At 41.7% G+C, this 27,356-nt stretch overlaps 1 protein-coding gene across 11 annotated transcripts in view; it reads left to right on the plus strand.

The window, feature by feature from the left end:
- The window catches only part of GRIP1 (glutamate receptor interacting protein 1), a 336,350-nt gene that overhangs the window by 94,480 nt on the left and 214,514 nt on the right, over nt 1-27,356 (plus strand). For 3 of the 11 annotated variants that reach the window (XM_063323008.1, XM_063323009.1, XM_063323013.1), the window contains exon 1: nt 5,504-6,242. The exons of 2 other annotated variants lie outside the window; for them this stretch is intronic. In XM_063323008.1, the coding sequence (XP_063179078.1) occupies nt 6,110-6,242 (133 nt within the window). In that variant the 5' untranslated portion in view covers nt 5,504-6,109. Of the gene's footprint in view, nt 1-5,499; nt 6,243-27,356 lie in introns of those variants that run through there. 6 more of the 11 variants (XM_063323003.1, XM_063323004.1, XM_063323012.1 and 3 more) reach the window with 6 other exon arrangements.

A 27,356-nucleotide genomic window follows, 5' to 3' on the forward strand; every position in this document is an offset into this window, starting at 1 on the left:
TGACATTCACGGTTTTGTGTGCACACTCCTATGTGGGAAAATGTTGCAAAAAGCCAAACCATTGGGAATGTTAATATGAAATAATAAATATATGATAAAATACAATAAAGAACTCTTCAAAGTATTTGCTGGCAGTTGCAAGTCTCTTGAAAATGTGTGTGTTCACTTGCAAAAAAAAAAAAAAAGAAAAAGAAAAAAGATTTGCCAGTTAATTTACAACTAGGTGACAGAAAAGCTGAACTCCAGTTCTTAAGTCTTGCATTCTTTAATTCAGGAGCAGAAGGACACACTGGTCTATGATTGTATGCGAGCAATGAGTAACAAGAATGTATGAATGACTTGTGAAACTGAGTGTAATGCATTAAACTCAGAGCAAGCCGATAATTTAACAGTATATGAAAAGTAGCATCAGGTCTCAAAAATAATCGGTAGTGGATGAGCAGTGTTTTATCACCATCCAGTTCTCGTGCAGCAGTATTCCATAGATAGCGCACTGGTTATTCTACTTTTTTTTTCTATTGTCAAATGAGAGAGATGTGCACTGTGATATTTAGTATGTCGCATGCTTTCGCTCGTCTCTCCAGGTGTCTTTAGGAAGAGGACAGAACTCGTGTTCAGAATCTTGCTTCAGACAGAGGGGTTTCAGCTGGGACTGTGGTCCCTCAGGGGGGTGGTGGGCTGCTAGTTTCTCCTCACGCCCAGTATTGACTTTGTACATGGCACTGCTTCTGCATACATGGACCATATGTTCTTACAGTGCTTAATGGATTTCAAATCAGAGGCATTTGATAATTTTCAAATAGATGAGCTTACATTTTACACCAAGATTTTTAGGGCAAATTTTGAGTGGAAAACTGCAGCCTTAACGTGAGCAATTATGGCATGTAAACAAACATCTGCTCTCGATAAACTGGAAGGTCAGGCAAGATGTTACTGTAAGATGATTAAGGGGAATAGTTCCTTTGTCTGTTATTGCTGGTGTCCAGAAACAATGACAGCAGATTATCAAAGGCATCCCCCAGTTGAAAGAGAGCCAGAGAAGAAACAGTCTGTTCTTCCATTTTGAGGTTTGGATTATCTTTATGGGTAGGGGCTTGAGGGAGGAGGGAAAAGAACTATTTCTGTATTCAGACAACCTCCAAGAATTGCTTGTATTCATCTTAATTTTTCTATTGTGCATTTATAATTTTGTGGGGTTTTTTTCCAAGAGAGTAACCTGAAGCAGGGTAGGTCTCTGCAGCTGCCGCTGCGTGCTCCCTTGCCCAGCTGCCTCCCAGCGGGAGCGTTTCTTCCCCCAGCGGAAGGCTTTTTGGGGCTGCCCAGAGAAGGAGAGGGGAGACACAGGAGGGTTCTTGCATCTAAAATGCTTTTCTTTTAGACACTGAAACATGCTGACGAATAGGATGCAAAAATACGTGCTTAGAACTGTTTAATATTTGGGGCCAGTTCCATTCTGTATTTATGATACAAAACGTGATAGAGGCTTGCTTCATACACACGCTCTGGTTTCACAGCATCATGTTTGCAAGCCCACTCAAATGGAAATCCTTGTTAAGTATTTACTACCTCAGCAGCTTATCCTTGGATACCAAAATGCTTTTCCTGCTGCTTTCTCCAAAAAATACTGGGAAAAATGCTGTAGAAAATAGGTATGTCCTTTGTGAAAGTTTACCTAGATAACTGCATGGCTAATTTTTTTGCAAGTAAAATGTTAAATGCAGATATTTTGCATGATGAGAGACCTAATCTTTGCTATGGGTACAAAGGCAAGTTAAAGCTTAAACGCTGACGTCTGTCTTCTAGAGAACTGTCCGTGGCTGCAAAAACATTTATGCCTCAGCTCAATTGTTTGAAGAGGACAGTGTCTTAATGGTATATTTGTTTTATTACTGCCATGAAGTCTTTTTCAATAGAAGTCACTCACCTGCGACAGACCCAGTTTGATGGAGCTTCTTGTTAACTTAAATTAGTTATCAGAATGGACAGTGTAAATATTATCTAATTGGTGTCACTTGGCAAAATGTTTATTATGCAAATCATGCTGGTGGCAGCATGACAACCATTGCTTCTTCTAAGGAAGCCACCTTGGAAATGGCAGTAGAGCACTTGCTTTGATTGGAGTAGGGCGTATTCATGGAGAAAGGATGAGCTGAAGAGCTTGAGACGTATTTACATTGCAACTTCTGTTGTGGCATTATAACACCAGAGGATTGGTTATCCAAATTCTAGTTCAGAGAGCGCTTCGGAATATCAACTGATACCTGATTTTATGCCCTCTGGGCATAATTATCCTGTTTGTCATTAAGGGACGAAACTCATTGTCATCTCTGATGTTTTGCATTTTAAAAATCTGAAAGCCAATGTTTGTTTCTTTCTCTGCTCCTCCCATAAAATCAATATGCCTTTCTCGAGCCGTGGTGTTGCGTCTATTATGTTTCTGCTTTTTTATTCCTTTTCAAGCAGAAGGTTGCAAGAGCTGTGTTCATTTCCATGATGGAATGAGTTGTTCACTATGAGAAGCTGCAGAAGGGTGAATCATGAGCAATGGGGAAGGCAGTAGTTAGGTGTTTGTGTTTTGTTTTTTTTTCTTTTTTTGTTTTTTTTTTTGTTTTTTTTTTTAACTACAGTAAGCTGTGTTTGTGAAACTGAATTCTCTGCTTATACCTTTGAAAGTAGGACTATGATAAAATATTTACAGGTATGGCATGACGAGTAGCTAATGAATGTCTCTAGTGTTCTCAGCAAAGCAGCAGAGGTAGTATGTAATGCATACGAAACATAAATTTTGTTCAGAAATATTTATGGTATAGTAAAACACTTAATACTCTTGACTCCTGTTAACATATAATAACATCGCTCTGAGTAAAGGTATTTCCTTCTCTTTAAATTGCCCTGAATACCGAAATATTTTGCCATGGGGAAAATCCTATCAAAAGCTTAACTTGTTCTAGGTTTAAATAAAAAAAAAAATAAAACGCTGAAGTTGTTTGTCTCTGCTGTTTACAATCATGCAAAAGGAAACAGGTGTATAATTTACGTGCTGGCAAGACTGTCAGCTTGTGGGCTGGAAACTGTGGGCAACACCTGCTTCTGTGCCTTCGGTGTGGGAGATGGAGCCTGTCTTTGTAGGCAGTAGGAGTTGGTGGGATACAGTGAGGAGCAGCAGAGCTTGAACCCCCCCATGCTTATCCAAGGAGTGCCCATGCTCGCCCTCAGCTCCTTCATGCTTTACATACGAGATGCGGGAGCCATTACCATGAGCACTGACCAATAATATTTTTTTCTGCTTTACTACATTGGCCGTATATATATGTGATACACTCCGTAAGAACGGGGAGAAAAGGGAAGGTCCATTGTGCAAGGAGATGACACACTTTCCAAAGCTCGAAATTAGCTCAAATTTACATCAGTTGTCTCTAGAAAACGGTCAGGCAGTTGGTGTAGTGCATCTGATCTCCAGAGGTCCCTTCCAACCCTACCATTCTGTGATTCTGTGGTGCTTACGGTGCTAGCTGAGATCATTTGGTTGCTCCCTTGTCTGCTTATTTGCCGTGTTGGTCGTGTTATGGAAAGGACTGAAGTCTCCCAGGGGTGTGCTGGGGACCGGGAAGCCTCTCCTCCTGCAGAAGGTTCTGCTGCAGCAGCGTGTTTTGCAACAGCGGGGCTGGAGATGGGCATCTTTGCTTGATGAAAGCCAAGTGTCTGCTAGATTTCGGTTTTCAGCTCTCATTTCGAGGACAGTTTAAAAGTGAGAAAGTTTCGTGTGCTCCCCTTTTTAAAAAAGTAGCTGTATCATTTTGAATTGAGCTTTCTAATTTAACTTTAGGGAACGGTGATGGCTGCAAGATTTCTGTCTTCAAGATGAATGTTTCTGACACCTACAAATAACTTTTTGCACATCTGTCGGGGAGAGTGCTCTACAGGAGCAAATATAGCATCAAAACAACACGTCCCTTTCTGAAAAGAGAGCGCGCTGCCTCCTGCTGTAGGCTAAGTCTTTGTTTGGTTTTCATGTTTCACGATACTAATGTAATGTTTTTGCTGCTTGGTGGCAGAGCACAGAAAACACACATGAGAGGAAACCTTCAGAACATACAGTGATCCGTTCTTACAGATGCCTGTAAAAAGTTTTGTTGGCCGTTTTTGGTAATATGCCTGTGATAGTCCTCTAAGGTCTTTACCCTTTGAAAGTTGAAAGCCGTGTGATAAAAACAGACTTGTAATAAAACACAACCTCCTTATAGAAGTTACACTAAAAATAATTCTGGTGGTGCCCTCGGGGTGTTCATCAGCTAGCGACAGCGGCTGCATTTTCACAGCGGAAAAGCCGGGGCTGGTAAGGTCAAGGAGGATGAGTCTGTTTTCCTATGGGAAGCTTGGTAGGTGCATTTTTGAGGTTTTATGGATAAAGTGAGCGTGGTTTCGTGACAGTTTTGTTTTAAAATACCTGTGAAGCTGGAACAAGCCCAGAAGAGTTCCAGTGCCTGCCTTCAGTGTGCATTTGTTTTAGAACCCGCAGATAGCAAATCTGGCTGACCTCTACTAGTAACTTTCACATGTTTCAAAGCTAGAAATTCCCAACTCAGTTCTGCTTAATCTCTGTGTACTTCTGTTGAAACAATGAAAAATTGCAATCCTGGCTTCTGCAGTACCGCTTCTTCTGTACTTTTTACAAAATTGCCCTGCTTTGCTGTTTGCAAAATAATGACTCGCTGAAGCATCTCCATCGCGAGAAGCTAATCCCGCCTCTGCCTGCTCTTCATTTTCCAGGTGATGATCCTGTAAAATCTGTTTTACGGGCAGACTCTCTGACTTCCTCATGCTCATAGGTGCAAAATGGTATCTGCTGTGAGCGTGGGTGCAGGTGGCCACATTGGGCACGTGGTTTGACTGAGGCGACTTACTGATCCCGGACTTGTGTCAGCAGACAGGAGGGGTCCTGCTGGACCAGAGACCTCACTTGGCTCGCGGGAACGCAGTTACAAAAAAAGCCCCGTGGCAGATGTCAACGTGATAGGATTTGAGCAGACACTGCTTTTGTTCTTGTGCAGCAGGGAAACTTCATCAGAAACGTGGATGAAATTCCAGCCTTATCTTAGGGAATGTGTGTGGGATTCGGGCATGCAGCAAGAACCATCGCCTTTTCAGGCTTTTTGCTCCTGTCATCCTGTGCAGAATAGCCTGCCGCACCTTAAAGTTTGAAAAACTCTGGTGGGATTTTAAACGAGTATTGTCGTGGCGTGCTCGTGATATCGCTTCCTTTGTTTGCCTATTGCCATCCAGCCTGGCCAGCTCTACAGGAGACCTGTCTGCGGAGTGCCTTTTAATGTTTAGATCTCGCAGTGATTAGAATACACTAATGCCCAGTGGGTATATGTGTCATTTTTTAACAGCTGCCGAGCTTTCTCCCTGCTGCTCCAATTAACACATTCAGCACACGCTTGCCGGTGAGTGGGCTGTGTGTATGGATTAAACCACTTTGCTATTTATTCATCCAGCATATGTGATGCCAGAAATGGATCGGCGTGTTTCCTCTTCGTACCACGAATGAAATCAAACGGGCTCCTGAGCCGGTGCCTGGGTAAATACAAGGGCGGCGTTTCACTGGCAAATGAAAACCTCTTTTGCCTTTGCGATATGGTTCAGTCCATTGACTAACATCTATCCCCGCCTCCCAGCCCCTCTTCAAATGATGGAGACACAGGACAGGGAGCTCTCAGTGCCGGGCTTCCCCTCGCTGGCAGGCAGGTTCTCTTCAACTTTGTCCTCTGCTGTTTAATAACCACTTGAAATCCTGACTTTCTCCTTTCTCTTCAATATTTTCCTCCTTTGTCTGTTTTCATGTTGAAATATTCCAGTCAGTAGATGTGATAAAGTCCACCCCCTCCTTTCCCCCTCCCCTTTTTTTTTTTTTTTTTTTTTTTTTTAAGGAAAGACAATATACTTTCTAGTCGCAGCTGAGATAAAGGAGGGGGTTTTTTAATGGTACCAGAGCGGCTGGTCAGAGGCAGCAGCTTTGCTCTGGTGCTTGTGGCTGATTGATGCTGGGACAGCCCTTTGTGAAGCAGAGGGCGAAGGGGGCTACCGGCGGGTGCTGCTGAGGGAGGAGATGGAGCGCTTCTTGGGCTTCGTCAAGCAGATAAGAAGATCGAGAAGAAGAAAAGGCAAAAAGTACCGGCCAGAGGAGGATTACCACGAGGGCTACGAGGATGTCTACTATTATGCCTCAGAGCATTTTCGAAGTAAGTATTTTGCATAACCTCATCTTCCTTTGGCTGGGATAAATGCTCTGCTTTTAGGATTTAAAAAAACCCAAACATCCTGAAGCCCCCAAACCGCAAGCAATATTCCTTGCTTGCTAGAATCTGAGCCTCATGCAAGTATTAAAACGTCGGTTCCTGCTAGGGCTTTATCTGGCTGTGACTGCTGATGAACAATACAAAGCAGCTGAAGTGGCACGGCCGCTCGCAAAGTGCGCGGGGTCTGTCTGCAAACCCCGGGTAAGATTTCAGGTGCGGTTAATTGGGTCCGACTGCTGGAAACCTTTTGTTAAAACACTTTGTGTTGAGAAAGAGGATAGGGCGGCGGTAGCCTTGGTCCGATGCCTTTGGAAAGCCACACGGTGGATATTTTTAAAGGCAGCGATCATTCGTTTGTAAGTTGGAGTTGACGATTAATGTTTGGTGCCGGGGGAGAGTCGGTTCCTCCAAGCCTCTGCTGTGACCTGGTCTTTTCAGTAGCGAGTAACTCGAGTGGGCTGCTTCCTCCCTGCAGGTCCAGGACCGCTCCTGAAGAATTAAGTGGTGGGTTTTGTTTCCTTGCGCTCACGTGACAGCAGCAGCTCGCCCGAAACCAAAATAAACTGCCTGCTCGGAAGCCCCCGTGCAAACCCTGGGCCGTTCCCTGCAGCTCGGTAGGGTTTGTCCCCTCGACCTGTGGGGCTTCCAAGCTGCCCATCTGCCTTGAGCATCTCCCGGAGGAGGGGACGGTGGGAGGGACGCCCTGCTCTGCCCCTGCCCCGGGGTATTGAGCAGCGCTGTCAGGGCAAGGTGTTGGCGGTAGAACCAGTCATGCACAGAAATGACTTTCTTAAAAGGTTTCTGCTGTTCTGACCGGTGGTTTGGGAGCTTTGCAGTGAAGCTGTGCCTTTTTGCTGGGCAGCTGAAGTTTGATGCACTTTTGTTGTTGTTCTGTACTACGTGAGCGGCTGTGGGTATCTTTTTGCATCCTTTGGCTTCGCTTCCACCTCGCTGAAATAAATCATAAGAACCTCACGTTTGTTTTGAGACAAAATGATGAATGCGATTGTGCCGTACAGCACCAGTGTGCAGCTATCCTGTGGAAAATGAGGACGCAAGAGGTTTTCCTCTTGGTTCTCTCCCAGTGCACCATGCTTGCTTACCTCCAAAAGTAAACTAATGTAGGGTGTTTGGTTGTTTACTGGGTTTCTCCTTAATGCAATCTTGATCTCTTTCCATTTTTAAGAAAATTTACCATGCTGATAACCTTACAATTTATCTATGTTGTTAAGATGGAGTTCTTCTAAGAAAAAGGCCTGTTTTGGCAGCAACGCAGTTGTAACAGGTACCAAATTGACACAAAGTCTTCTACATGAGAACTAAAAACTTTAAATCTACTTAGCACTGAGAAATGTGAAAATGATACATGTTAGTGAAAGCACATAACTTTTTCTTGCTTTAATATGTAAATCAAAGGAATGTGTCAAAGCAGTATGTCAAAATATTTCCCTAGCTGATTGTTGTTGTTGAAGGTCTTTTAAATAAGAAAGGAAAACGCCTCCAAAAACTGTCACATGTAATAAGGATTTCTGGAATGCTGATTAATAAATTATTAACTCTTGACTTAACGTAAGGCACTAAGATTGAGCCAAATATCTAATAGGTGTTTCCTTTTATTCTACTTAAAAGAATAAAAGAATAGTACACACTTCGGCCTGTGGAGGTCCTAAGTATTTCAGACTGGACGAAGCGTGTGTCAGATTCTGAAGCGATGTTTACGTCAGTCATCATAATACACAGTCTGGATGGTCAAACCAGTGCCCAGTCCTATGGAGCTGGATGCACAAGGAGTTTGCAGCTGCTCACAGTTACTTACACCAAACACGTCACCGGATATTGGAGATGTGGAGTCTTTGTAGAGATACCTCATCAAACACAATTGCTCCTCAAGTGCTGCTTTTTGTCTGGTCTTCCCATGTGCTCTAAGTGTCCCTGTTTTGGTTGGATAGGTGTGGCAGGTACTTAAAGCAACCTACAAAATGTGAGAAGATGCTGCTGGTGCTACTATAAATGCTCTTTTGAAATTGAATTTCATGTAATGGGGACAATGAAATGTTTCGTATTTAATTTAATTATGGTCTGGTGTTATGCTGTTTACAGTGCAAATTTAGAGTAATTGCAAACCTTTTAATAGCCATTCCTTCTACATTCATATGCTTAAAAGAATGCATCCTTGAGAATTAGATTGTATTTATTGGTATGATTTTCAGAATATCCGAGCTAATGAAATTAAAGACCTGTTGTTCATTCAGCTGAACGGAGTTGGAGCTTTTTTAGATTTAGTTTCTTCTCCCTGCATTGTTCCCACCCCTCCTCCGCCATCATTTGTGAGTTATACATCCAATTAACCAGTGCATTTGAAGATTGTCGGAGCCAATCACTTTATGAGCTTGTTATTCTCTCTTCCCCCCCCATTTGTACTATTGCTTAGAGTCTTGTGTGGAGACAGAATTAATGGAAAAATGCAGAAACTACATTAGAAAAACCAAAGGATCAAACAGAAAGAAAACAAAGTTAAAAATAGAATAGGCCTCTGGGAATCAGAGGAAAAAGGTGACTTTAGTTTGTCCTCAGCCCAGCTGTGCCTGGATATTGGGATATCATAGCTTCTGCTGTTAGGTATATTGTCTTTATTCTTCTGAAGCTTTGTCATGGAAGACCACGTCAGCTGTGATATCGGGACACAGCTGGATGAAAGGAAGGCGCAGTAGGGCTCAATGCTGCCTGGGTGAAAAAGAGACCCCAGATCTCGTGTCAGAGAGCTTGGACATTTCCTCCGTTTGAGTTCAGTTAAATGCATATCCTTGTTTTGACATGCGATGTCAGCTCTCTTTTATCTTTCGGAGAGTCTCTGGTTGTGCTACGTAATGTTAGAATAACTGAAATAATAATCTTGGCACACAAACACATATTGACATTAATGGTGCAAGCTTCATACTCACTTTGGTTAGACTTTGCAGTGTGAACATAATGAGTGATGAAATTGCCACCCAACCTACTCAGGCAAGTTGGTGCTTGTTGCATAAAACGCTTTAAAAAGCATTTTATTTATCTTGTGCAATGTTACGATACTGCCATTCAACCTGTTTCTTTTAATGAGGCTTTGCATGAAAAAGGCCCTTGTTATATTATTACCAGGACTGATAGCGAATGTCAGGAATGCTGTGTAGCAGAGCTGCCTGGAACGCTCCCAGAAATGACATATGTCCTTTGGCTGAAGTCAGGGTGTTTTGCCAAGACCTTTGGGTTTCAGCCTCGTCTTGAGCAGGAAGGTGTTTTTGGGATTCACCCTGATTTGGTCACCTCTGACCAAAACAAATACAAAGCCCCTCCTTTTCCCCAGCCCAATCTGCATTCAGTGCTAATTCTTCTACTTTGCAAAACGCTTGGAAGGGTTTGGGTTTGTTCCAACCCATTTTGGAACCTCGCAGGCCGCGTGAAATGCGGTTGTCACGATCTGCCCATGCAGGTCCAGAGGGCATTGCCGTGAATGCTCACTGTTAAATTTTGTTTTATTTATATTACTTCTGGTTTCTGTCATCTATCTCTTCCTGAAAGAGACTGTTTTCATTGGTTCTTCTTCTTATGTTACTTCTCCCAATATGATGTCAGCAGCATAGTCCATTGGCATAAAGGTTTTATTTTCTGTGTTGATACAATGGAAATATTAAAGAATGATCCCAAAAAACCCCAAAGTTTAAAGAATTCTACTAGTAAACTCCCACTAACTTGAAGGGTCCCATTTTTTTAGCCCTGACCTTAAAATGTTCCATTTAGTCACTCAAGAGTTCCACAAATAATTTTCTTCTATCCTTTGTCAAGGCCTAGTATATGTTGTTTGACAAGAGCATTGATATTTTAGGTAAAGTAGTCTGCCATAGTGTATCTGCAGTAAAGTCATGTATCGTTTTTCCCTGTGATGCCCTTTATTAATTCTTCCACAATTCTTGTATGAGAATCATCTGGCTCCTCAGTTGTAGGACATCAACGTCTTTGAATTTGCCTCTAAAATGCATGTGATGATCTTTCCCTTTTTTCATTAATTATCCCATCTTTCTCCCTGTGTCATCACTGGAAAGTGAAGGTAAGGTGGAGCTAAGGAGGAAGGTAAGGAAGGTGAAGGCTCTTAGCCTGGCAAATAAGGCAAAAAAACCCCCCAAACCCTGAAAGTTTTATGTAACTTCAAGTTGAAGATGTCCTCTTTGTTGACTGAAATGTGGGAATAATTAGTTAAAATGGATATTGGAGATGTGATACGCTATTTGGGATGATGTCAGCAGAAGTCTGCTTGGGCATCATTCTCTAACACAACTCAATGTTACAGTGCAGAAACTCCCTCAGCTGCCAAAATCTTACTAACAAATGTCTTTGCATTTCATACCCTGGGTGGCTTTAAAGCTGTATTAAATATTGATAGAAGAGTCCTGCTGCTGAAATAGCACTAAGACAGAACACCAAGGGAAGTGATATGCCTATGGCTTCTTAATGCTACGGTCAGTAGCAGCATCGCTCTTGTCAAGGTTTTCTCCATTTCATAAATGGGTACAAATGGTCCTTGTTTGCGGCAGTCTCACAGATTTGATTGGGGTTGGAAAAGAGTTAATGGTTTTATGAGTAATGCGGTGACAAGGGCATTGAATATCTTTAGCTCAGGTTGCAGAAATGTTAATTGATCTGTAAGGGTGAGGAATGCAGGATGACCGCTTTTCATTTTACAGAGTGCATGTTGCTAGTCTACAGTTTAATTGGATGTGTGTGAGTGCAGGGGTGTGTGTGTGTGTTCTGCTCCCATCCCAGATTTTGTCGTGTCAGTGCAGTAAAATCTCAACTTTCATTGAAACTAGAGGTGTTTGTTGCAGCCTACAAGAAAAAGTGCTTGGTAACCTGAGCAGAGAATAAGGCAGGCCTTGAAAACACCATGGAAGTAATCTTTTTTTAACTGAACTGAAATTTATTAAAGCTTCTTATTTCCTTCTCAATGCCTGTTTCATGGTTGTTGGCCCCTGGAGATTTTCATTAATGTGTTATAGTTCTTCAGTATTTCTGTGTGTTTTCCATAAGTCACTTTTTTATTGAGGTCTGGATATCCCCAACACCGCGAGTTCATCAGGAGTGGGATGCGATGCCCATGTCCAGAGAGACGTTGTCATCACAGGGCTACCGTCCAGTGTCAGTTTGCAAGCCAGGCACGGTGATAAAGAAAGCAACTGTACTTGAGCTGCACTGCTGGGACAGACAGTATCAGCTTTCCCATTCAGAGATTTCGGAATGAAACAAAAGCGGTAGCAAGTGACTGTTGTCTCTGCATCCACTTCCAGGCTAAAGCTTCCCCGGTGCAGGTGCCAATTCTAACGTTTTCCATTTTGGATAAAATTCAGGCACTTGTTAGATAAAGGTGTTGTACCTTCATGCTGTTTCGGTTGCTCTTTCATCCTCATGTGTGTTAAATTCTAGGTTTTTTTAAACAGTTAGTCATTGCATCAAGCGCAGTTTCATATTTCATGACAACCATCCTCTCGCAACCATCTGCTTGACTTCTGATGGGCTATGTGTGTGTTTTGGAGGTGACCCTGTTTGTCTACCATCTTGTTCGTCATGGTCATTAGTGAATGTATCCTTTCTAGGAGAACCCAAGAGGTGGAGAAGAATTACACATTATTCTCATTTTACAGACAGCAAACTATTAGGAATGGGTTATAAGAAGGAAAATGTTAGCAGCTCTTGAGTATCCCATGAAATTATTTAGGTCTTCCAAGCCCGTAAGAAATGTGCATATATTAAAATCTTATTTTACTCCCGTCTTGTTTTATATTAGTTAAAAGCCTGTAAGTCTTGGGGTGGGGCTTGTGTTTGTAGATGCTGTTTTGATAGTGGCTTTACCTGCATTACGTTTTTTATATAAATTCAAAGACAGTTAAATTGGTATTGTTACCTGTGCACTAGCATAGTTGCAGGGTCTGTCAATGGGGCACCCGAGGCTGTGGGGTTCCCCACAGGGCTGGAGCAATGCGTTTCTTCTAGCCAGGCCAGGTGCGTGCTGGTTTTGGTGAAACGTTTTTGTTATCCATGAAACGGGCCACAGTAATTTTTCATTTTTCTTTTTCCTAAAGCGGTGGTGCAACAGGCAATTTCAGTTTGTTAAAAATAGGATTACTTTTCTAAATGACGCTTTGTGGCTCTTCTGCAAGTGGCCCTTAGACTCCTGGGGCAGCGCAGAGCGTGGATGGTAAAACATTGCTTTAGAGTTACTTGAGGGAAACCAGCTTTTTTATTTTAAGTCACTGAAATAATGAGACCTGAGTTGTAGTTGCTAGCAGGGAGAGGTGTTTACACTTCATGCAAAGAATTATACAAGTGTACGATTTCTGTGCTACTTTTCTTTCATTTACTTTCTAGGCCTATTCTTTACTGGTTTATTAAAGATCTTGATTGTCCTTGCTCAAGAAATGTATCTGTTACAGGTCTTCCTCCTCTTAGATGGCTGCTGGTATGAGGTTGTACTTCCAGTGTTTTGGAGAATTTGGCACCCTTTATATTTTAGTATATCTAGAATATATGATATTCAGATTCAAACAATGAAATTTAGAGAGACCTGGACTTTCTACTTCCTGAAATTATGTGTAAGTTCATGTTTTTAATCATGACTTCGTCAATTTACATCATAAACATGTAGCGGTGCGATCATTTTTTCCCCTTGGATGTTGTGAATGAAACATCAGGTTTTATGAACTAAGATTAGAGAGAGGTGTAAAAGCAACTACTGAGGTGTCAGTTTTAATATTGGCCTTCGGTTCCAATGGAAAACTTAAAGCAATTAGTTGGAATGAAGAAGGAAACAACAATATAAGCCCCTTGCTGATGAGATTATAAACATTTATTGAATGATTGCTGTGTTTTTTCAGTAGCGTATGCCAGCAGCTATAATTAATCATCAGCATGAATATAAACACCTGTTTACGGTAGATAGTATTTGTATAAGGCAAATTTGGTAGTCCTCATCATATGTGCAGAAATTACTAGGCAACTTTGATGTTTTTCAGCAAAAAAGAGCAGGGATGGTGCTGTGGCTTGGGCACAGGAGTCTGTGATGACCAGACTGTTGATGGCCTGGGCACCTGAGCACACCGATTTTTTTTTTTTTTTTTTTTTTTTTTTTTCAAAGGATTTTCCAGTTTCCCTGTGAAACCCAGGAAATTAGACAGAAATCGGTGTGCAAAACTATTGCAGTTCTGAGGACACGTACTCCGAATTTAAAAGGCAGTAGAACTAAGGGTGTTTACACAACCTTCATTTGGCCTCTCATTAATGAGTTCTTAATGAAGGAATACCTGCTCATTTTTACCACGGCACTTGTGATGGACTCAGCGCATGGTTGAGGCTGCGCTGAGTCCTGGTGCAGCGTTGTGCCTGGTCCTCCCACCACCCTTCCCGTCAGGGTTCGTTCCTCGTTTCCCTCCTAGAGAGCTTGAATTTGCAGATGTCTGGCACAAGTTGCTGTAGCATGCCAAGGGAAGTATGGTTTGTATATATATTTTAAAAAAAAATAAGCCTAAGTAGTCTGAAAAACTAGCCGTAAGGCATCTCAGGCTGCAACCTTTAAATAGTTGCATACCTTTGATGATAATCTCTCTGTGCTCTAGTTCTCCACCTGTGAAATGAGGTTAATGGTACCTCTCCTTCACTGGTATGCTATGAAAGTAAATTAGTGTTTGCTAAGCTCTCAAACGCTACAGAGATGAGCACCGTGGAAGAGCTCAGGAAGAAATTAATGTCTGTCCGGAGAGAAGGGCTTGAATAATGTGTGGGAACTAAGGCATGGAATTACACTTTGAGCAACGAGGGGAAAACAAGGTCGTGAATAATTTTTTGGGTAGTTAAAATCATTTATTCTGGGCATTAAATGAGACAAGGTCTCATGAAAAAGTAGGAGATCAGGTAATTAAAGAAGGTGTTATAACGCATATGCAGAAGGAGGCCAAATTGAGGCTTGCTAGGAATTCTTAAATCTGGTGCTTGCAGCTTGCTTTTTTTAATAGTTTGTGTGTGTGCGCATCCATGTAGTAGAGAATACGGAGCAGCAGTTCCTTGGGTTTTGGCATGCATTGGAAATCTCGTAACAACAGGTTATGGGCACAATACTTGCTATAAATGAACCAAAATCTCCTTGGTGTGAAGATGGCAGAAGTAAATCTTGGTGAGTGGCCATAGGATGAGATCACACACGTCGCGCTTCGGTGTAGTGTCTAGTGCAGGCCCTGTGCTGATGTTGTCCCTAGATAGAGGGGTTCTTCTCCCAGTGCGCAAGAGCAAATGAACACGCAGAGCCGCGGTATTTGTTTTTATTTCAGTTCTGCAGAATTGGGTGCCGGGCATTTAACAACAGCCAGCACACCGCACGTTTCCCACCGCCCAGTATTTATAATGATAAAATACAGCTGATTGGTTAATAATGATTTATTCATTCACCACTCCTGACTATACATATGCATCTGAGCTCACGTTTAAAACATTTAGGAAGGTTACCTGATTAGCATGCTTATTATTCATAAAGGGGTGTGTATTTTAGCATTATAGTTACCAGCTCTTGGCTCAGCTTTGGTCCAGAAGTTATGTTTTTTGCTATCTTATGTGGAAGTCAGCAACTGCAAAAGAACACATAAGACACATTGTTTGGTTTCACATCCTGTTCAAAGTTAGGTGCATTCCGTGATGTCTCAACCCTGTCCCAACTGGAACTTCTTGATAAACTTTTAACTTTGTTCTTTAGACATGGCTAACACTGGGAGCACCGTGGGCAGCTGTGGGACAGAGGAGGGAGGAATTGGGTTTATTTTTCTCTTGTCCCTGGGCCCTTTAAACAGGTGATGAGAGACGTTCAAGGAGAACTGTCCTTGGAAAGGTGGCCAAGATCCCATCACCCTGCAGGAATCTGTGGGGTGTGGAGGACCTTGCTGCTCTGCTCCTCCAGCCCCACAGAGGGAAAGCAAGGAACGAACTCTTCAGATTTGCCCAGCCTGTGCTGTATTTGCTAAACATATTATAAAATCTGGAGCCCCTGTGTAAGACACATGGACACCACGTCTTCTGCATAAAGCTGACACTGGAGATAGGGCATCAGAGATGGTTTTGCAGGTGTCAAAATTAGTCTTGTAGGTGTAGCCCCGGTGCTTGTAAGACCTGTGTGTACATGTTGAGTGTGGAGTTGAGGAGGACAAAGAAGGTGGAAGTGGGACAGTGAGAAATTTCTTTGGAGATACTCGGAAAACTGGACAAGGCTGCAAGCACCCCCATCTGGCGATTAAAGTTAGTTCCGACTTCGAAGCTGGCCGTGTGCTGAGCAGGAGACTTAGGCCAGGGGACTTGCAGAGAGCCTTCCAACCTCAAATATTCTGTGGTTTTATGAAAGGGAAATTTGTTTCGAGAAGAAAGAAGTACTTTGGAAGGCAGAAAGAAGAAAAGAGAGATTAAAAACAGCTCTGGGTGAGATGCTGTTTGAATGAAACCACGACAAAGAAAGTGAAACCAAAAGTACACAGATACCATGTGACGTATTAACTCGGAAAATCGTGTTTTCAAATTTGTTCGTGAATGTTCCCTTTGGGCGTGTTTAACAAGCTCTGTGGCTGCTCAGGTCTACATTATTTTGATAACACCATCCCTCTCCCAGAGGGAGAAACTCCTGCTCAACCATACACCTTGTTGCTATTCTGTCAGCTGGTAGTATCTCGATTTAAAAAAAAAGTGTTCACAATGTATTACAAATAAATGCAGTAAAAAAATAAATGGTACATGAATACATATTTTAAATACAAAGTGAAATTAGCTTTTTGCCCTTGCTTTCTGCAGGCTAGAGTAGAAAATAATTTAAAGCCCTGATGACTTGCTACCTGCGCCCTTCGGTAGGAGCCCAGTTGAAGTTGTGCAGTCAACAAGAGATGAGTCACGGCAGGAGCTGCGGGCTGCGGTGCCAGCTGTATTAGTGCTGAATGCTCGGAAATCAAAAGGGATGTTCCCTGCGCTGTCTGATAGGGATGTCACATCTGACAGCCTATTTTAGGGGAAATGAGAAGATGCCTGTGAAGGAAGGTTGGGAGAGAGCCTGGATCTCTGGCAGAACGCTGCCAGCAGCAGCAGCAAAGCTCAGGTCAGTTGTCAGTAAACCTAAGTATGTCCGGTGGCATTTACAATTCAGAAAGCAGGAATGTGGATTTTCTCTTCGATGTTAGTGGAATTTCAAATGGCTTGCCATGAAAATGCTACGTTCCCTTTCATTGCTAAAAGCCGACGGGAGTGACTTCTGAAATGGAGAGACCAAAGCTGTTCAGGCTGGTGGTTATAACTGCCCATCAATAATTAAACGAAGTGGAGTGCAGCAAGACGGTGGAACTGCTGGCATCTCCGAAATCCCTATGAATTTTGTGATGCTTTGGTAGTCTCTGAAATTCTCCCTCTGTAACTTGACCCGTGTTTCACCTGGACTTCCCAGAAGATTTCCAGAGGAGTTATATGGGCATCCCCAGCACTTCTACATCCGGTGCCGGTTCTCTTGTGTCATGCTCTGCCTGGAAAAAACAAAGAAGTCATCTTAAGCTTAGAGCATTTAATGGTTTGCTTACATTTTTCTTGGTATACTCTAAACATAGTTGCAAAAATATATTTAGACATCTGGTGGGTTTGATATCATTCCTCTGCTCTTCCAGTTATCCTGTATATCTTTGGTGGCTTATTCAGGCAGGCTTATTCAGCCCTGCGCTACAGGAGAGTGGGGAGGGAGAGGTTTCTCTACTGAAAAGAGTACGGCCATCCCTTTAAAATGCTGCTGCTCCTTAGGATATCACGAGGGATGGAGAAAGCACTGAACGCTATCATTTTGTAACCAGTACTTGATTTGTGTGCTGCAGTTCAGTGTTTGCGGTTTGTTCACGGATGGGTAGAAAATGATGCCCCTTTGTAGTTTCTTTTCTTTTGTTGTTTGTTTTCTTTTTTTTTCCCCACTGCTTCTCTGAACTTGGACTCTTACGATGAATCTGAACGGCCATGGATTTTGTGGGGCAGATTGTGTCATGCAAATTGTTTCCAGAGAGTGAGCAAAACTGTCGAAGGCCGTTCTAGTTGCAGCCCGGAGTTGGTGGTCCTTTGTGCTGTACGGATAATTGGGCTTTCTACAGCCACATGGCCATTCACAGTAGGTTGTTTTCTTCATCACAGATAACAACAGAAGTTTATTAGCTGTTGGGTTAAGAGTCTTATGAAAATGTAGTACTTGTGGCATAATTACTCAGAGGTTACATCAATGTGAACAGAAAAGGCGGCCAAGGTAACACACTGCTCCATTGAATGAAAATAGTATATGGAAAATGCTCAAACTCTGTCATCTTTCTTACAATATTTCATTAAGACAATTTTTAAAATTCTGTGGAAGTATTGCTTGGAACGAATTCTTACGTAGCTTCAGTATGTTGGTATTTTATGTACCATTAAAATGTCAGTGGATTTGCAGGTAAGGAAAAGTAGTTTTGGTTAGTGATCTCTTAGTTGGTGTTAAAGTTGTCTTCTCAGTCTTGATGACTTGGTAAATATGTCTTACATGATTAATTAATGAATGATAAGTAGCAGCAGCTTTATGGCCTTAGATATATGTAAACTAGCACTAACTGATATGGGGACGTGTACAAATAAGGAAAAGGCTTTTACTTGATTTTGAGTAACCTACAGAAGGTAATTAATAAAACACTCATGATCACTTCTGCTTCTTTTAACTGCGTCTTCAAACAGTTAAAATTGTTCCTATAATTACTGTTCGTATTTTCTTGGCAGCAATTTATATTTTTGAAATGTACAGCTAAATTAAACTTAAAAATGAATCTGAAAACCCAGCAATATTTAAAAATCTGTAATAGTTCAATAGGTGAATTATCCTGAATTTTTCTTTTGATTACCGTAGTGAATGGAAATGATGAGCGCTTCCTAGAAGATCACTGGATGGTTTATCTCTCTGTAGGCTTCTAATTTCAGCCTGGGGGATCTGGAAAATTTTTCCATTTTTGAAGTCCAGCAACAAGGACCGCAGCACGGAGGCAGAGGTTAGGTGATGATATCTAAATGCGCATTTTGGTATTTTGGTATTATATTCAGCCCACTGTGTACTGTGGCGTGGGGTTTTAAATCCCTTTCTTTTATTTCCCCTTCACTGCTGTACGTAGTTCTTTAATTCTTCAACTGGGCCTTGGGAAATTGAGTGACCCTGTTTTATTCGTTTCTTTGTTTTCCCAAAGTGGAAATTTCATTAATTTTCTGAATTACAAGCCTGGAACCCCTTTCTCTTCACATATCCTGAAGTCCTTTAAATTACTTGCAAAGTAAAATTATAGCACACTGTGTCCCATGAATTTGCAATCAAAGAAAGATTTTTTAATTTTTCTTGGATTTTTATCACAAAATCATATTGCAAAGGGGAGGAAGGTAAGACATCCCATCTCCAGTCACTTAAACCCTCATGTAAGCAAGAGCAATATGTTTTCACCTTCAGACTAAAAAGGATGGATACATAGGTTTGTGTGTGTCCTTATTAATACGAAGCGGAAAACTCCTGCTCATGGTCTACGGTAAGCGGTTTTCTTTCAAAAAGCACAAGTTACTAGTGTTGTGACTGCCAGCTGCTCTTTCTACTTACTTATTTATTTAAACAGAAGTGTGTGTGCTGCTCAGCAAACCAGGGGGATGATCGGTCGTCGATGTGACAGCGTAGTCTAGAGCTCGAGATGTGCATGGCCGGCCTTTAGGCTTGACCTCAGGCCGCTGGGGATGCCTTAACTTAAGGCTAGGTCAAAAAAAAATGTCAATAGGAAGCTGTCTGGGGAAGAAGCAGAGGAAGTGAAGTTCAAATAGCCTTTGCACCTGCAAATTCAGCTGTTTTATTCAGAGATTGTGGTCTTGGGTGTTAATGTGTTTTTCTGTGCATCTTAAAATGCACAGGGAGATTTATTTGTTTGTTTATTTATAACTGCTGCACGGAAAACAAAGCTCTGAAAAATCTTTCTGCAGTGATTGTGTTTTTTCTCGTTGGTATTTATTTTATCAAGCAGATGCGTAGAGTTGACAGTGTTTTTGCAAGGTTTTATATCGTCTTGGTTGTGCCTTGCTGTAGCCAGCCAAAGATTTGGCCCTGCAAACAGTGGGCATGTGAGGAACTCCATTAGTGTTAGTTGTCCCACTGACGGAGGTTAGATATAAGGGTCTCTAGCAGTGAACCCTAAAGGAAATGGAGTGTACGGGTAGGATAAAACAATAAGTCTTAAGAAATTCTTGCAAGTGTTTTGTCGCGTTGTGTTTCTGTACTCTGTTCCACGATATTTGACTGAGAGATCAGCATCCTCAGATTGTTTCCTCTAAGATAATTTGTAAGCATGCGCAGTTTGATTTCATTTTGGTTTGCAAGTGAAATTGTTCAGACTTCAAAAACAAAGCCAGTTGATTAGTTCTGCATTATTTCATTTCAATGCATGATTTCAACCTTGTTCATTAAAGCTGAAGTGGAAAACCTGGGTCTGAAGGACCACTGTTGACAGGAACCACTAGCCTGGAGCACAGGATTCAATAATCATTGATTAATACAGTTTACTGCTGATTTCTTTTCTTTGAAAAAGCCAATTATTCTTGCCAATATCTTTTATACATGAGCCTACATTAGCCTTCACTTAGAATTTAAAATTTTAACCTGCAATAATAATAATAACATTTTAAACTGTAATGATGCTGGGGCGTGGGGGATGGGGGAAGGAAGGGGGGGGGAATAGAAAAACAGTGAGGCTTATTTAACACTGACCTCAAAATGCTGTTCCACTGAAGCAAAACCTGAAGTAGATAGATGTATTGTAGTAAATATTACATGCATTAAATTGCCTGTCAAGTACAGTGATTTTTTTTTATTATTATTATTCTATTTTTATTCGCTTGGAGGAAAACGGTTTCAGGTGGAGCTTTAGAGAAGAACTGGCTGCTGCTCTTTGCTGTATGAAATCCAATCACTGTTACAGAATCCAAGGGAACAAATGTGTACTTCCTTTGGTATGGAGGCCAGTGGGGATGCTGAAGCTGTGGTCTGAGTTTTGGACAGGAGCTAAGCATATATGTGCCCGTACACAGAAAACGCGGGCACGGGTAAATGACAGCTTGAGGTTTTTTGGTAGGGTGTAAAAGATTGGAAGTGGTAAAAGAAGCTCTGTGTTTATATTGATCTCTCTGCTAGAGCAGTTCAGTGCTGTTTCTTCAGATGTGTGAAAAGAAAGACCTGAAGGACTTGCAACAAAGCAGACTTCTGAGGTGCAGTCTCTGTGGAATAAATCATTTAAGTCTGGAGCTTAGGGTCGCACCGCAGAGATCAAACGTACAAAGCTTTGGTCTCTGTGTCTGCAGTTAGACTTAAATCTGATGCAGAACTGAGCGACTGCCCTTGCTATGGGTTGTGGTTTAACCCCAGCCAGCAGCTAGGACCACGCAGCCGGTGCTCACCCCTCAAGTTGGGATGGGGGAGAGAATCAAAAGAGTAACAGAAAAAATCTGTGGGTTGAGATAAAGACAGTTTAATAGGTAGAGCAAAAGCCATGCACACAAGCAAAGCAAAACAAGGAATTCATTCACTGCTTCCCATGGGCAGGCAGGTGTTCAGCCATCTCCAGGAAAGCAGGGCTCCATCACGCCTAACGGTTACTTGGGAAGACAAACGCCATCACCCTGAGCGTCCCCCCTTTCTTCTTCCCCAACTTTATATACTAAGCATGACCTCATATGGCATGGGACAACTTTATATACTAAGCATGACCTCATATGGCGTGGGATATCCCTTTGGTCAGTTGGGGTCAGCTGTCCCAGCTGTGTCTCTTCCCAACTTTTTGTGCCTGCCTCCCCCACCCCCCCCCCAGCCTGCCCTCTGGCAGGGTGATGTGAGGAGCAGAAGAGGCCTTGACTGCTGAGCAACAACCAAAACCACCAGTGTTTTACCAGCACTATTTTCATCCCAAATCCAAAACACAGCACTATACCAGCTGCCAGTAAGAAAGTCAACTCTATCCCAGCTGAAGCCATGACGCTATGTGAAGGTGGTGTTTGAAGTGGGGCACAGGCACTCCTTTCTCTGATCTTCTCCCTTGAGAGCAATTATTAAGGGAAAAAACACTTGACGTTGAAGTTCCGACTCAAATAAGTGTGTGTGTGTACATATATATATATATATATGATTTGGGAATCATTACTTTGAGCAGAAATTTACTTTAAGAACAGCACGTACAAAATCCCCTTATGCTGCTCCTGAAGTGTAGATAAGCTGCATTTCCCTGCAGCGAGCCTGTTTGGGTTGTTGAGGGGAAAAAAAATAAGCAACCTCCGTAACAGGCAAAGTTCCTTTATCCGCAAGGGTTGTGACCACTTCAAACATCTTTAGGTTTCTATCTGTAAATTATTTCCCCAAGTGTGTACTTTTGCTGTAGGGAATCCGAAAATAAATATTTAATCGACGTGAAGGCATTCTTCCCCATTGCGTGTGTTGGAGACATCTCCCTCCCAGGCCTGTCCACCAGCGGGCTGCCTGTCTGTCCCCTGGGGTCGGTCCTTCTGTGCTGCTCGTGATCTGATGGACAGCGGTTGGCATGCGGGGACACCAGCAATTTCTTTTACTAATATTTACTAATTGCTGATAAATAGTGAAACAAATCTTATCTTGTCATTTCTGGAAGAATGATTGAAGCATAGAAGAAAATTGTTGGTTTTCTTTTTTTACTTTTTTTGGGTTGCATTTTTTTTGGTTCATTGACGGTCTGTGTATTTCTGCTGTTTAGAGTGGGAACTGGGAGCAGAGGCACTGGGTGAGGAGGTGCCAGAGACGGGACAGTGTCCATGCCCATTCCATGCCCATCTTTGCTTGTTAGCAGGCATAAATACTGTTTTCCTAGATGTACCTTAGCATTAAGTCTGGCCTCAAGCTGCCTTCTCCTTGGGTACATCATACAGTCCTGCTGAAGTCAAAATATTTTGCTGTTTCTATGTGTGATTTGGTTTATCTTGACATGCTGATGAATTTGAAGGCTAAGAACAGTTTTGTCTACATAACATTTTATGAAGCATGCAAATGAATGCAGATAGTTGGGCTTTTCCCCCCTCTGTATATGGTTTTGTGTACTGAACAGCGTGTGTCAATCTCAAGATTGTGGGGCTGCTCTGGGGAAAAGGTTTGTGACTTTTGGATAACCTTTAACTCTAGGAGCCATTCAGAGATGCAGAATTATGAAATTATTTTAAAATGTCAGTCTGTCTACAACTTGTTTGTCAAGTATTCTAAGACCTAAAGCTGCCTACAAATAATGTGTCAACATTCTTGTGTTGGAAACCTTGTTTTTACTAAGCCACCAGTGGGGCCACCACTGTTGTAGAGAATGGAGACCACTTCTTTTCACTTCCTCGCTTTATTTAATTTGAAACCAAGATGAAAAATGTGAGGGAATGAGATTTGTTTCTACAAAAATTAAACCAAGTGGCGCATGTACACTCTGAAGTATGACTGATGAAGCTTTTCTTACTGCTTGAAGCTCAAGATACACATGCGTCGGTGTTACGGTGAGCTGCCGCGATTCAGGTGATGGTAGGGTCTGGTGGGGCTTCCTGGCTTTGCTTCCAAAGCAAAGGCAGAAGGTTGTGTCCCAGCCATCAGGGTGGCCTCAGGCAGGGGCCTGTCCCACACCGAGGTGGCTTTTTCTACATCAGCCCGGCCCCGGTTCTCCCTCATCTCCTTTCCCAAAAGCCCCATTAGGGGTTGGGCAGCAGTGGTGCAGCAGCTCCTTTTTTAGCCTTTTTGTGTCAAATCAGATTCTGCACTTACTCGCCTAACCAGTACTTTCTTGAGAATTAGGGAAGTGCACACTTTAAAATGTTTATAGGAAAAATAAGAGTTTTGCTGAAAATGGTGAGGAAGAAAGCCAAAAGTAGTTAATTCCTCTTGTCAGCGAGGTATATTTATTCTTTGTTTACAGTCATAAAATGCTCGTAGCTGTGAGTTTTTTCTTGTCTAATTAATACTGGTTAGATTTGGCTGTTTGTATGAAATTACTTTTTTTTTTTTTTTTTTTTTTTTTTTTAGAGAGACACCTACTGAATTAAGGCAAACAAAAAAGCCTTTGTAATTATTATATTTTTACCTTCAATATATTTGGTGTTTTGATTCACTACCTTTTCATGTACTGACTGATTGGGTAGCCTGAATAATTTATATTTGTCTGCATGTATTTGTGCCTGAGTAGAAATTTTGTCTGAGAGAGAGATATATATTTATTTATATACTTTTATGTATATAAAAATACGTAAAATTTTTAATTGTCTTTTTGAGCAATCTTCATGCTTATTACTTTCAACTTTGAAAATGGCTGGGCATACTGGATGGAATTAACTACAGGTTCAGTGATAGCAAAGATGCTCTTTTTGAAAATTTAATGTCAGGCTATGTAGGGAATACCAAAAATAGGTAAATCTGTTGATCATGGAATGACTCTTACCAGTTTTGAGGAAAACAGTTTGGGGGTTTGTGTATTAAATTAAGTGTGTTTAGATGTCTTCAATAATGTAATTGTTTCCAAGCAACTAATGCCAACTTTTGAGAGTAAAGTTAATTTGCTAATGGGAATACTGGACCCTTTGAAAAGCCATTTCAAGCACCAACTTCGTTTCAGAGATTTAATAATTAATCAAAGTGACTATATTAAATGTCAGTGAATATATCATACCTCTCTCTCAACATGAGTTTCCAGGCTCTTAATGATTAACGCGGTGAGATCTGTAATGTAATAGTCATGCTGGTGCACTGGAAGGTAAGGTACCTCTTGAACATTCTCGCTGCAAATTCTTCAGCTTGGACTTTGTTACAAGCAGTGGTTATAAGGAGTGCTTTAAATGGGTTAACCCATACCCACATCTTGGTTGGAGATTGCTTTTCTTCCTTTCAGAACTGAACCCAAACATAGAGGGCCAGATCCTCAGCGCCCGCTGTCGCTCCCCCATGGCTTCCCTGTGCCGCTCTAATGGAATAGCAGCTGCTGCAGGGAAGATGCCTGGGTTGCAGAGAGCTGCATTTAGCATAGTGAGCTCGCCTGATAGAATTTGCCTCAGTGGTTTCTGTGTGTTTCTTGTGTATTAGCTGAACATTTAACTACTAACGAGGTTGCCTGAGGTATGCTTGTGCTGTGGAAGGGCATTAAAATGATGCAGTATCTCACTTATACACATGTGCGCAAGTGTGCAGGGATTGTTTGAGGCATCAGAGGTGGTAATGCAAGAAATTTCCAATAGCTGCATGGGATACAAATAAGCTGAAATAGCAACCTGTAGCATGGCTTTCCATGAGGGTGGTTATGGAAAGGAAGCAAATGTTTTGCACTAACAGAGGTCTCTGCAGTTGCGTGCTGTTGGTGGACGTCCTGTACTGAGGTGAATTATTTCGTGTGGGGGTGTACACGTGCACACACTTGAGATATATTAAGAAAAGTCTTCCAGCCTTCTGGGAAGAAAGAAATCACTCAGTTCCTAAAAATCCACTTACATGCAGGAGAGCATGCTGTCTAGAGTGGCTTGCAGTGCTCTCTAGGGCAGCATTGTATCATTGAACATTTGTTCCAGCTAATTCATAATATCTTATTTTTGAGAGACGCATATACTTGATGCGTTACGATAAAGCAGACATGTTAGTAGTGAATATTTGCATAATGCAGCTGGCTTGTAATCATGGGGTAGAGAGGTCAGAAAGGGCTCCAGAACATAAGGTTTGGCGATGGGCTTCCCGCAAGCTTGGGGCTCAACTTGGTGCTTGAGGGAAGATGCTCTGGGCAGTGGGGACACCATGTTGAGAGGATCCGTGTCATAATGGTCTAAAGAGAGCTACTAACACTCTCAGTCAGTCAATAGCATTGTTTCCTTGAGGACTCGAGTAGCTCAAGGTAAGCTGCCAGATTGTATTCATTTGTTATTTCCCATCGCTTCTTATGTCAGAGATGGCAATCGCATCGCACAGCTTGAAAAGTCTGGGGGGGAAAAAGGGAAACTGAAGTTCTAAATGATCAAAATTATCAGAAGTCCAGCATCAAAAAAGACAAAAGCCTTAGAAAGGCAAGTTGTAAGGCAGTAGGATCTGTGGTGTCTGTGATTGTTTTCTGAGCTACGTTTTGATCTCTCAGAAGTTGTATGCTTCTTTAGAAACATCGTCTGCCTGCGAGTGTTGCCCATAACCTTATATGAGCAGCTTACAAAAATCTTTGCAACATAAACGTTGATTTGACTTAGTGGAAACATGACCTGAATAAGAGGCCTTTGAAGTAGGTAAGAGTGATTGCCTTTAGTTTTGCAAAGATCATGGTTAATCCAGTTAGTCAATATACTAAAGTAACAAAAGAATTCCTTTTATTGTACAGCTGCATGTCTCCCATCTCCCTGTGAGTTTTGTTCATGACGTTGATTTTCCAGGGCTCCACAGAGTTAGTAATTAAATCCAGTAAAATTGCAGATTACTTTGTATGTTTTATTAGACATAATTCAAATACAGAAGTGGTTTTGTTCTGGCTGTAGCACTGAGCTCCCACCTTTCCCCCTTCTGCGGGAGCTGGTGGCTGCTCTTCCATCCGGCGTGTGCTCGGCACCTGCTGGTAGATGGGCATGGACCGCCACTGGGCTGCCGTTGGCAAGCCAGGTTTGCCCAGGAGGACCCCAGAGAAGGGGGCAGCTGGTACGCAGCACCCCTTCCAACCTAAACCATCCTGTGTATACTTCTGGCAAGCCACAGATCCAGCATCATCGCACTACTTGAGTGTATGGCAAGGCTTTAATGGTACGGCCATTGTGAAGAACTATTCGATGGCCCAAGAAATAAGGAGAAACAACGCTATTAAAGCTAAAAAAACCCAACGATCTCCAAGACAGTGCAAAACATTGGGATTTGTATTCAGATGGAATGAAGTACCAGTTCTTTTCCTTGTATTCTTTTTGGTCTTAAAGTTCAGCTTTTAGGTACGTTGAGTCACAGTGATAGACACTGTAAGCAGGTTTGCAGAAATAAAAGCTGTTGGTGGTAATGAGGAAATCTTGCTAGATGGAGTGGGAATTTTCAGTGCTTCTTGAACACTAATTTAAATAAAATTATCCAATAAAAGAGTAAGAACCAGGAGTTTGGTATGTGTATATATATCTCTAATTAAAAGCAGACTCTGGAGAGGTTCATTAAAATACAAACAATGCAGAGGGTGATTGTAATGTCAGTGGGCAAGAATTAATTGAGTGCAGTAGAGGCAGTTTTGTGCTACAAAACTGTATTGTTTTATCATTGAAACTGTGCTGTCACTTGAGGCTTTGAAAGTGTTTTGGGACTGTGGGAAATATTTTTCTTCTTTTACTGAGAAATAACTCTGGATGTAGCAAGAAAGTACATTAAAAAAGATGCAATTAAATGTTACGATGTGACTGTTTAACAAACCTAAAACGGAAATTACAGTGACTTTTTTTTTTTTAAAGTATTATTCTGCTAGAATTTCCCATAATGCAGAGATGCTTAAAATCTCTTCATTTTGCTCTGCTGAAATCGGGGGATAATATCCATGTTTGTACACATTTTCCTGTTTGTACAAGATTCTCAGAGTGGTAAAGCAGGGATTAAAATACCTAAGATCATTGTTCTCTTCCATTTTCACTCATAATATTTACTTTCTGTAGTTCTCTTTTATAAGGGCTTGATTAGTGGTCCTTGGTTTTATCAACTTTTGCTGTAAAGTGAGGAGAGAGTTAAAAATACTCTTGAAAGTAGAAAAAAAAAAAAAAAAGAAAAAGTAGTTCCATCCACTACAGCAGATAAACAGGGCAGAGCAGGGTGAGCTTGGGTCTGCTTGCTCTCGTTCATGCAGCTGTACCCTGTACTGCCCTTGAAGTCTGACCCTTTCTTGTTACCTGTCCTTCTTACATCTGTCATTATGTACATTTTATATATCTAGATATCATCAACGCACATGTCTATAAAATGTATAAATACATGAAGAG

The sequence above is a fragment of the Chroicocephalus ridibundus genome, chromosome 1 (assembly GCF_963924245.1).
Source record: "Chroicocephalus ridibundus chromosome 1, bChrRid1.1, whole genome shotgun sequence".
In the NCBI taxonomy this organism is placed as follows: Eukaryota; Metazoa; Chordata; class Aves; order Charadriiformes; family Laridae; genus Chroicocephalus; species Chroicocephalus ridibundus.